Source organism: Saccoglossus kowalevskii, chromosome 2, assembly GCF_978046115.1.
Source record: "Saccoglossus kowalevskii chromosome 2, keSacKowa6.1, whole genome shotgun sequence".
NCBI lineage: Eukaryota > Metazoa > Hemichordata > Enteropneusta > Harrimaniidae > Saccoglossus > Saccoglossus kowalevskii.
In genome coordinates, this window is record NC_140642.1 from 15,856,695 (window position 1) to 15,868,735 (window position 12,041).

The window sequence follows — 12,041 nt, forward strand, 5'->3', positions numbered from 1 at the left end:
ATTAAATTATAGATTATAGTTAAATCCAAAAACTAGCTCACTAGCGAATTCACCACTTGTGATATTTTCCGAATGTATTTATTTCTTTTCGTTGGTTTGGGAAGTCATTTGGTTCAAATCATTCTATTGTGATGCTGCCGCGGGGAAAGGAACAACAGTCTGGGATTTTGCGGTAATTTGTTGTACAAGTATAGATGCAAAAACCGTTCTTGTACATCATTTTACCACCTACTTTAATTATATGTGTTAAGAAGGATCGTCCTTGATTCATTTAAGTGAGAAGAATTTTAGAAAAAGTGAAAACAAAAGGGTCAAAAATCCGCTCAAAAGTTTGTTTAGAGATCTGGCTCCACTAACACATGCTTGCATAGATTTAAACCCTTTTTAGTACTTGCCAAACTTCTGCGATGAGACTTCCCTTGCATATCACCAAATCCTAATAAAAATGGCACTGCCAGAACAACAATAGATGCTCCAATCACTCCTGATATTCCCATTGAATTGAATAGCCAAACACAAACAATAATTGCCTGCGTAGATGAATTAAAAGGTCAATATTGTTTTAGTATCAGATAAAGTACAAGTGCGAGGAATCTTCTTGGATATAAAACCCGACCCGAGGTAACTATATATAATCCTCCGGTATTCTCGGCCGAACGATGTGACACCATCATATACGAGTGTCTCTACGCATAGCGGTCGTATCCCCTCAAGCTGTACTCTATACTGGGAATAACTAGTTTAAGATAACATCACACAAATAATGATTACCGGGAGATTGTCTTTTTATCACATACATAGGAAGGGTCGATTTATATTTTTTTTAAAACCTCAAGAGGATGATACCAATCCGAATTATTTAAATTTACTCATTATAAAATATGCAAAGGAACTCGGAAAGGAAAAAATCGAACATAAAGTGTTGCAACCTCTGACCTATTAACACATGGTCCTACCATGTCGTCTACTAACGCTAGAAATTATTTCGTTTCAAGGTTCAGGCCTTGTCAATGGCCTATAACATCATGCGAATCAATCTGCGCATGTATACTACCTTTTTTTCAATCCCAATAATCGTGAGTCCAACCTGTTTTATTAAGTTAATTAATAAATGGAAGCGATGACGTGTTGAAAACAAAATCGCAATGGCGAAAACGATTGAAAACAAACGGATCAATAAATCTGGATTAAAACTTGTCCTCTCTACGCTTCTATTATCTTCCATGGATAAAGTAATTCAACTGGATTATATTTATTCCCCCACTTACTTGAATAGGATTACAAACCATGAAGCCGAAATATATGAAGAACCACTGAACTGCAGCTCCATCAACCGCTATATGATTGACGGTTTGTCCAACAGATAATTCATCTGTCGACTGTGATGATAATCGTAGAGTTTTCTCATATACATGATTCTGTTGGAAAAAAAACTTGTGCTATGTGTAAAAAAATGCATGTAATTTATTCATACCCAACACTGATGTTTATATTCCAAAATGAGGTAATTTGTATGTGGAAATATATTCCGAATAACTGTGTGTGAATTTTTTTAGGTAACACGTGGTCTAATGTGCAGTACTTTTCTTGTGATATCTGACCACATTCGAAATGTTTCAGCTGAACGTTTTTGATAACATACATAATTATAGAAATGCCTATCTTAATAAATATTTATTTTGATATATATGTATTACAATTACCTGAATAGCTGAGTTTAAAGAAATGCCAATATCGACGGAATCGCCAAATGAATGCGCCCATAGTACAGCTTTCATTAGAATACTAATACTGGCCACCAACACAAGAATAAAACCGTTAGTGAAGAACTCCTCAATGGTAACAAATGGGGAATTCTAAAAAATAACACCATTTAATTAACTTTTTATATCGAACTGTAATATTTCAATATATATCACTAGTTTTAGTAAAAAAAGAAGTAAACAAGTCATTGAAAATGACACAGTCCCCGTTAAGTTCTCTTTGTGCTCGTCATATTAAAGCGGAGGGGGTTGTCGCGAGCGTGTCCTTGAAACTTGAGTTCCAAGTGGCGTATACAACATATTGTTTATTTACATCAAAACACGTGCTTCGTGTCATAGTAATATGGCCAAAATAAAAACAGCCGTTATTCAGCCATCTGTGATCTGATTATGAAACACACTGATATGTATGATTTATGTGCCAAATACGAATGAAAATGGTACATAAATTGTGGAAATATAGTAGTAAGGCCAAAAAGTCAGATGGCTGACAATCGGCCATCCTTGACCAGATTTTGAAACAAATTGTCATGGACATGCATCCTAACCTGTATAACGTACATGTATGTGCCAAATTTGAATGAAAACTGACAGAGCACGTCCAAGATACCGCATAAAAAAACAAGATGCCTGTCAGTCGACCATCTTTGATCCAATTGCAAAATAAATCGTCATGGACATGTATCCTAACATGTATAATCTATGTACCAAGTTTGAATGACAACTGACAAAGCATGTCCAAAATACAACATTTTCAAAAAACAAGATGGCTGCCAGTCGGCTATTTTGAATCGAATCGCTAAACCACTGCATGTGCATATGTCCCACATAAGGTACTAGGCACATGCAAAGAATGAACGGAATCGGTCCACAGGATTCTGAAATATGACGTTGGATAGACTGACGCACGGACTGACGGACACACGGACGGTCGGACGGACAGACTCAAGAACTCACGGACGGTCGGGGACATGTATCCTAACATGTATGATCTATGTACTAAATTTGAATGAAAACTGACAAACATGTCCAAAATACGACATTTTCAAAAAACAAGATGGCTGCCAGTCGGCCATCTTTGATCCAATTGTGAAATAAATCATCATGGACATGTATCCTAACATGTATAATCTATGTACCAAGTTTGAATGAAAACTGACAAAGCATGTCCAAAATACAACATTTTCAAAAAACAAGATGGCTGCCAGTCGGCCATTTTGAATCGAATCGCTAAACCAATGCATGTGCATATGTCCCACATAAAGTACTAGGCACATGCAAAGAATGAACAGAATCGGTCCAAGGGATTCTGAGATACGGCTCCGGACGGACACACGGACGCATGAAGACCGTTTTAATAGTCCCCGTTTTCGGACTTCGTCCAAACGGGGACTAATTAAATAGCCTGTACCATGTATCACATATGTAGGTCTGTGTCGAAACATTGACAGCTGACTCATATGAACAAATGTTGTTATAACACATAACAGCTAAATGTTCAAAGAACTGTCTGGATAACATGGCATCACTAAATTAACAGATTCCAATTAAGACACATAGCAACACAATCATCTCAGACTTGACATTGAAAAAAAAAAACTAACTGAAATAATCAGTCACTGTATACAATCACACAAAAACATATTTATATTTCACTCAGATAAAAACTAAATACAGGACTGATTGGAACCTTACTAGCCCTAATTTTAAATACAAGTACTGGCCTACATACATGAACACATGCATGGCTTATAAATCTTGTGTATGCTAGCACTCTTCAAGTGAAAACTAATTATTGGAAATGAACAACAATACAACTCCTACATAGGAGGCCGCCATGTTTTGAAGCACGCTATATCTGCCGAAATGTATTAATCCGCCAAGATTCATGACAAAGTGATAAGAAATAAAAACCAGCCAGCTCATGCTTGATATTGCAATCCAGTCAACCCACACATTATATCCAGCCATTATAGAGCAAACTAATGCCCTCTGATACACTTAGACCATATCAGATGGGAAACTATTTGAATAGCCGGACTAATTTTGAGAGCAACGGCCCATATCTTTCCTATAATTCATAGGCGTGACCCGTACGATGAAAACGAACGTATACAGCGTGATAAAACATAGAGGGCAGCATGCAACCAAATTGCGCATGATTTTAAGAAAAGGCCCGATATATAAACACTATACTAGTATTTGATTTGTACTTACATATTGCTTTAAATCATTAAAATAATATTGTGTAGAATATGTCACGATTCCGCCAATGCAGAATGGGCTAGCAAAGTTAAGTAATGTATATACAAGTCTTGATAAAGTTGACGAAATTATCTTGGAATAGTGAATGTGCCAGTATACCCTCCATAGTGAAGGATTGCTATTCTTTTTAGCACATCTTTCCTGTCAAAAATCAAAATTATTATTATAGAGCAGTTCTGTGTTGTATAACAAAATCAAAGAATCCCATTAACTTGACATTGAATCTAAATCTGGCATTTACATCCTCCCCTACAAACCATGCTAGTTACATACAAATAATACAAAACTCATATTACCTGTTCACGCCTGTAAATTTTGTTAAATACGTGTAGTAGACGTTTCCCTTCAATATATTGTGGTAAACAACCCAAATCCTCTGCTTCAATCGTTTGCCTGTGCGCTAATTTGACTAACCAGTTGGCCCACCATACAGATAGGTCTGAAAGGTAGTTTGTGTAAGGTCTCATGTAAAATAATCTCTTTTTCTGTAAATCGGGTGGAATTCTGCCACGTGAAGATCCACTGGATATCTGTAAATTATATGATAATTTACCTATAACAATATACTTTTATTTTCGTTTTACCTGTTAGAGAGATCAGTTCAAAATTGTGAAAAATATTAAATATATTTACCGGTGATTGTTCAAATGTGCTTAACTTTTACAAACGTAGGCATATGCCCATGTTTAAATGAAAATGTACTCCTACAGAATATGTCTAGTCTTTGAATTAGCGATAAATATACATACAGCATATGTTGTCGATTACTGTTCGAGACTTTGTTCAAATCAATGCGCATACGGGGTAAGTTCTCATTCATTGTTGTCTGTCAAGTTATGACCTCATGTCCAAACAATATAATTTACGGTTATGTATTTTATTTTTACTTTATCTAATTATCTGATTTTTTTATTTAAAGTCATCAGATATCAACATAATATTTCGAAATATGCCTTCATGAATGTAGATTGTAATAGTTACATGGTTATAAGGCATAGCATATTGCGCATATGGGATAAATCAATGAATAACTTTATTATTTAACCGGGTGTTTATGTTGATCACCAGTTGATTATGCGGTATAAAAGTGAAAAATGGGGAAAATACCAAATGACATTGTGAGTAGCACGAATATTGCTGTGACTTACAATTTACAATAAGGGTGCACTAGAAAATATTTAAATATGTCATTCGGAATTATTATTAATATAGTTTATAATACTTTGACTTATAGTGATTTCGATAGAATATTTTAACAATCTCTTATGCTGCCCTCTTGTGAATATATCCATAAATTTTTTTGACATTTTGGTATTATTATGTATAATAAATATTTTCTATATCGTTATACAGTGATTTTTAATAAATATTTCCCTTTCGTTTTTTTTTATGTTAGCTAAGTTGTGTGTTGAAATACAAACATTATACAGTTTTTATTCAGTTATTATTCAGTTATGTGATTTAAAGCAGATGGCCCTGATTTTTTAGCCACAAAACGATATCATAAAGTTTTTTTCTCTTTCAAATACATATGTTTGAATCTTTGATATTCTTACAATGAAATGATGTGTGAGAATACAGCATTTACTTATATATTTAAGCATATTATTAAGCGCAATCCGGGCGATTCCTTATATGCTACTTGGCCCGTTAGAAATCTCTGAGATAAAAATGTATTTATATTATTACTTAACTGCAATCTCTCAAACAGTGAGTTTATTTTCAGGGAATCTGATATACTAAATGTAGTCAATATTAAGCCATCAATGAGTTTTCACTTTTACCAAACCCGATCAAATGAATTAATTAAATCCACAACAGGACGTTTTCAACGGGTTTGCTTATCACATACATGAAAGACGAAGCTCATTCTGACCCAACATAGTCAATACAGTAATCCATACGTTTTGCCAAAGGTTTATTGTTCCAAATGTAACAGATGTCAGATTTTACGACTGATATAGAGAGCACATCTCCTGTGTTAGTATTGTTCAACTCTATCTCATTGGATTCCGCTGCTGCTACTGTAGCTCAGCATGTAGTGCACGGTGCTGGGTGCATTCAGATTTCAATACAACAGTTAAACCTTTCAATCTAATGTATGCACGTTACTAGCAGTAGAACTCCTCAAATGTACTTCATAAGTGCTAGCCTATTTGTTGCTAAATTGAAGTTTCTCGGACGATGATTATTATTATTTGTTATTATTATTTTTGAACATCCACTATAGCATTATGTAACATACTTTTATCATCTGGTTTATGACCCCAATATATTCTAGTGCAGTAACGTATGTGCGTACTTAGACTGACAATCATCGTCAACCTGGTCTCCCTATCTATTTCTATATTGATTGATTGATTGATTGATTGATTGATTGATTGATTGATTGATTGATTATGCGTTACAGATAATGCGGATTTCTGGCATCGGTCATATTTTTCGAGTAGAAACTGACTCTTTTGCTTTTAACCAATTATGTTATATGAGAGGGCTTACTATTTAAACATTTATTAATATTTCGTTCCCGGGAGTTGAGTTAACCCAGTAATTAGCTGGTGGGGTTGTTGAAAGTAAAATCTGTTTGAAGCTGAAGTACTATCAATCTAAAGTAAATGAGCATTAATATGATGATGCTATGATATTGTTTTTTAACGAAGCGTCTCTGTCCAGACTGCACACGAATAGTTGGCGAATTATAATGTTACCAATACCATATTGAAAAACATACCTTAGTTTTGAGAACATTAATTTCAGCAACTACACAGCACGTATATAAAATAATAACAACAATACTGATGTCTAAACGCATGATAGTGCCATTAAATCCTCCTAAATACTCAGAGAGTCTTAATATTGCTAATAGCTCTCCAATAATAGCCATGACCCAGTAAAGTAACATCCACCAGGCAAGATGAGGTCGATTCCAATGCTCCATATGATGGTAATACACCAAACTTAGTACTACACTGATCACTGCTAACAGTTGCGGAATGTACAAGTATGGATCACTGGTAGCATTTCTAGTAAGGTCAGTAAGGATTCCATCAGCCACACTAAAGAATAGCACTGTTAGAAGCAATCCCGAAATTGACCATTTGAATTTATGTCCGGGATAACGTATCAAGGTTTTGTGGTCGTAGTAACGTAGTTTAGTGCAGTATTTCATAACAATAAGAATAATAGACGCTACTCCAATAAAAGAAGCATGGATTACTATTTGAAGATATTGAACTTCACCGAGCTTGCCACGGCTTGTGGTGACATTGGAATTCATGTTTGTAATTAATATCTGAAAAGAATACAAATATTATTGAAATTCATAACTCGTAAAAAAAAATCGGTGAAATCTGTGAAAACACAAAACAAAAGAAAGCATTTCAAGTGTGTCAGATGGATGAGGAAGAAAACTTTGAATCAACTTTCAAAACAAACTGTAACACACCATATAACAATACGTTCGTGAAGCTGTTTGTGACATCCACAATGTGAATAAATTTACATGCATATGCGAATATAAACAATGTGAACAAATTCACTTGCATGTGCAAATGTTGACAGTGTGCCAATATTTACATGTTGATAGTGTGAACAAATTTACAATTATTAATTAAAAATGTGCTTGCTTACATATCATGTATTATGCATGTTTGTGCACTAATACAAAACACTGGCGGCGTTATATCAGTAGGCCATTAGCTAGTTGTGACATATGTTATCAGATGTGTTCATGCAAATACGTTAGTATGTCGGCGCAAATAAGTAGATATGGTGTTTAACAATCGTATCGCCTGGAATTGCTCACCACTTGCAGACATGCCTGTATAATCAACAAATACGAATAGTTTTGTAGGGGCGCTTCGGATAGCAAGTATACATATAATATCAGCCATCCCCGTATATACCACAAGTGACAGGAAGTATAATCCTTGTAAAAAGTGTATTGTTTATAAATAGTATCATTATACTCGGACAATATGCCCAGTTCAATTATAATTCACATAGTACTTACAATATCGCCAATATCGTTATATATAGATTCAAAACTAAATTTATGTGATTTAGTATGCATTTGTGCTAAAAAACGGTACATAGGTAATAGCCATTCTGTGCATCAATTCGAAATTACGTGTTTTGAAATTTTGTCATAATCGGTAGAAATCATTTATCGCATATCCTACGAGATTACATTTGTGACATAACTATGTTTGGCAAGTGTTTTGGACCAGGTGACCCAAATTATAGTTTCTCAAATGACTAACAAGATTATAAAGGGATACGTTACCTTATCGAACGGGATTTTAAGAGTAAATTAGCACTATAGTGATACCTGTGTGAGAATTGGTGAATAAAAGGCAGTAACAGTAATCGTTCGTCACGAACCAGCATACCTGATAAATTCCAAAAATACGCACCGGGTTTGTTGCTATGACGATGTTAAAAATACGGATGATATGATTTCAGAGTAACAGAAATATTTGCGTCAAACATGTTCTGGTACTGTTTTATAACAGTATATAAATTGAGTGGTTATTCTTTTGATTTTAAAACCAAGTGTATAACCCATTTAACCAATAAATGGGATGTTTATCTAGACAGAAAGATATTCTGCATGTTGGTTGTGACGTGAAAGATTGGAATTGCGCGGTCTATGCTCACTACATGCTATTTAAATCTGTTCTTTGTAGGGAGTGCTCCAGTCCTTTACTACGACCTTTTCGTAATCACCCTGTCAAAACTGCTTCATTTATGAAACATTTATTGCAGTCTTTTGCAATATTACAATATTCTGAAATACAAATAATTTGCAGTGTAGGGAGCCATTGCAAGCGTTTTAAGTAATGCTTGGCTCCAAACGTCAGGTGATGACATTCTTCAAAGAATTTGCCCCCAAAATTGTAATAATCGTTCCAATGACGACCCTTCAAAACATCGCGATGCAAAATTATTTTTTGCAGCCATTGCTGATAAAAATGTTAGTCAAATACGTGAATGGCTCTTTAGTACAGCATGTACTATAGGTCAATTATTGATTCAACGGACCGTAGTTCCGTTGAGCTATACTGATGATGTTGTGCGCGGCGTCTGAAGTCTGCCTGGTTGTGGGCGACTTCTTCTCAAAAACGACTGAATTGTTTGACTTGATTTTTTTCTGTATTTTCTTGATAGGTACAGACGGAATTTGTTTCATTGGAAGTTGATCCGCCTAAAATTATGCAACTAGCTACGATGAACTATTATAATAATATATAAAAATGCCTAAATGACTTCTACTATGTCTACAGTGCTAACAATAGGGGCTACCTTTATTGGTTTTGTTAATTTTGTAACAAAATCTTCAATTCCCTAATTTTTTGAAAATTTATAGTGACTATTTTTGTCATTTTTGGTACAAATGGTGTTTCGACTTCTTCTTAAAAACTAATAGCTCAATTATTTTGATACTTGGTATCTACCTTGGGTAGCCCTATGTCAGTTTTTTTCAGTATGTAGGAGCCTTGGGTGGAACTCTGTCACATTTATTATTTTTTAGAAAATATTTTGTATTTGTTAGTAACAAATGCAAAAAATACCAGCTCAATAGGTGATTTTCCGTTCAACTGCGAGATCTCGCGAGAGGCATGAAAGAACGTCTGCCGCAATTGCAATTGGAATATTGCTTTCGAATACCCTCACTTAATCGAAATTGTCTATCATCAAATGTGTACAGCACATTATTAAATATGGAAATGCCCCTGTTTGTCGCGTTTGTCGAATCCCACGCGATGTTTGACGCCACTACAACGCTATGACCTTTCTTTGTCCTGTTTTTACGTTCGATTTCACGCATAACGCGTGATTATCGCAGTGAACGGAAAATGGTCTATTACTTTGATACTTAGTATGGTTTGAAACACGTTGATAACAATTGCAATTGGCGACAAGTATATAAACTACCATGGCTACCATCATTAATAATCCCCATATATAGCAGTATTAACTTTGAGGAAGACACTCCACCGAGACAGTTGTGCTTTTTAAACCATTAGGTCACTTTTTTAAGTATGGGGTGATTCATTAAAAAATCAGAAAGGTAAAACTACTGTACAAATTGTTTCTTCCCTTCACCTAGTTTTGAGACTCATTTGTTGAGATGCATATATATGTGGCTGTTAACGATATCACAAATACCGCTAATTAATTCTATACAATAGGTGTACAGTTGTATAGAAATAATACTAGACCTGTTAATGTTTCAGTGTCTGTTCCAATATCTTAACCGATCATTATATTTCAATGATGATGTTGTACACTAATGTACTCTCAAATAAATTCATTTTTCGGAGAAATCTTTGAGCAACAGGCCTATTGTGTAGCTATTATTGTAAAATGTTAGTAACAATTCATATATTCACAATAAGTTACCAGTTAGTGTATAATAATTATCAATCTTGAAATCACAATACAATATCCAACATAATGTTAGGCCTAATACACGTACGCATGATCTCGCCTATGACGTGCAGTCATTTTGAGGTATAGTTTATAGGAAACATAACACATTGCATCAATCATATACATTATGATTCAGAGTAAAAAATTTCTCTATGATCAACCTTCAAAATGGATGAGATGTCGCACTGCACAAGTCTTTATTCTTCTAGCTTACCAAACCATTTAAGGTATGAAAACTATTTGACAATGCTAGTACGTGCCGAATATGCCAATACAAGTATATGTGTTCTGAATAACAACAGAGCAGAACCACGTCCTAAGTGCATTTAAGTTTTAGATGAGTGTTACTGAGAGTGAATTGTTTCAGTTCACTGTTGGGCTGTCATTTTCTTTCATCCATGATGCAATGGGAATATCAATAGTTATTTGGTACCAACAACCAACTGTGTTGTTGTGGTCGTGTCAGGCGTGTTTTCGAGATGTATGCAAGGTTTTTTATAAAAAGGATGCGTTTTCTCTCATAGATTTATAAATACAGTTCCGTTTACTTGCAATTTCACAAAAAACGCCAGTTTTAAGTTGTTGGGAACGTGTACATGGCTGTATATACACATTTTCTGACGATTGTTTTCACATAATAATAGCGAGACAGGCTGATCTCATATTTCCACCTGGTTTAAGAGGACAAGTACAATATTTAGCAGTGAAAGTGTGGGAAACAAATAAGATTGCAGACCTAAAAATACACGTAGAATGATCAAGATGTTTCCGTATTTTGAGGAACACTGATCCAATTATTTATTTTTTCCGACAGGTACAGTATTTTATATAAAAGAACACTTGTTTTTAATACACTTGTTTTAGATACGGTATACACCGAAAATTTTTAATTACAGCGTATGTCATATCAGCGGTCGGTATAGACACACTGTAATATGTTGACAGAATAATGAGTACGTAAAGGAGTTATTATAATTGGTGACACACAAACAAAATGCCCTCGTCAAGGCCATCACACCCCACCAAACGGGACTTTGGTACTGTTTCGGAGATTGATCATGTCTCTTCGTATATGTGTTTATATATATGTATGCTGTTCATGTCATACTCTAGTTTACGGGAACTCTTTTCAGTATGTTCACATAAATATCCATGAGTCGAATTTTATATAGACGGGAAAGTAAACATTCCCAACTAGACGATTTTCTGCCTTTGTTTAATAATCATGTTGTGTCAACTTCATGGGAAAGATGCGTTACATGGGAACACTGATGGGATACACTGTAATTCTGTAAATACCATGAATGAAAAGAATAGTTGCTGATAAACATATATTGCATTGATCTTTTAGAATAAATATAGAGAAATAATTATGCAAATAACGATACAGAGTTCAAAATTTATGCACATAGTTGACGTTTTGGGATTAACGCGTCCACATTCGATTGCGCAAATTTCAAATACGCCATTATTTAATTCACATGTTCATAATGTATTTGTTTTAATTACTTAATTAATATTTTTCTACCAACATTACTATGAAATCCCAGTAAAATCACTGATTAGTAAAACCATATA

At 34.6% G+C, this 12,041-nt stretch overlaps 1 protein-coding gene across 1 annotated transcript; it reads right to left on the reverse strand.

The window, feature by feature from the left end:
- Positions 1 to 205: 205 nt before the first annotated feature.
- LOC146748232 (ATP-binding cassette sub-family C member 8-like) lies at positions 206 to 8,373 on the reverse strand. Its single transcript, XM_085492049.1, has 7 exons — positions 8,314 to 8,373; positions 6,760 to 7,320; positions 4,325 to 4,558; positions 3,981 to 4,169; positions 1,704 to 1,856; positions 1,269 to 1,418; positions 206 to 530 (listed from the first exon to the last, which is right to left on the reverse strand). The coding sequence occupies exons 2-7, from the start codon at positions 7,303 to 7,305 to the stop codon at positions 336 to 338; spliced, it is 1,467 nt and encodes a 488-aa protein (XP_085348175.1). The 5' UTR covers positions 7,306 to 7,320; positions 8,314 to 8,373; the 3' UTR covers positions 206 to 335.
- Positions 8,374 to 12,041: the final 3,668 nt, after the last annotated feature.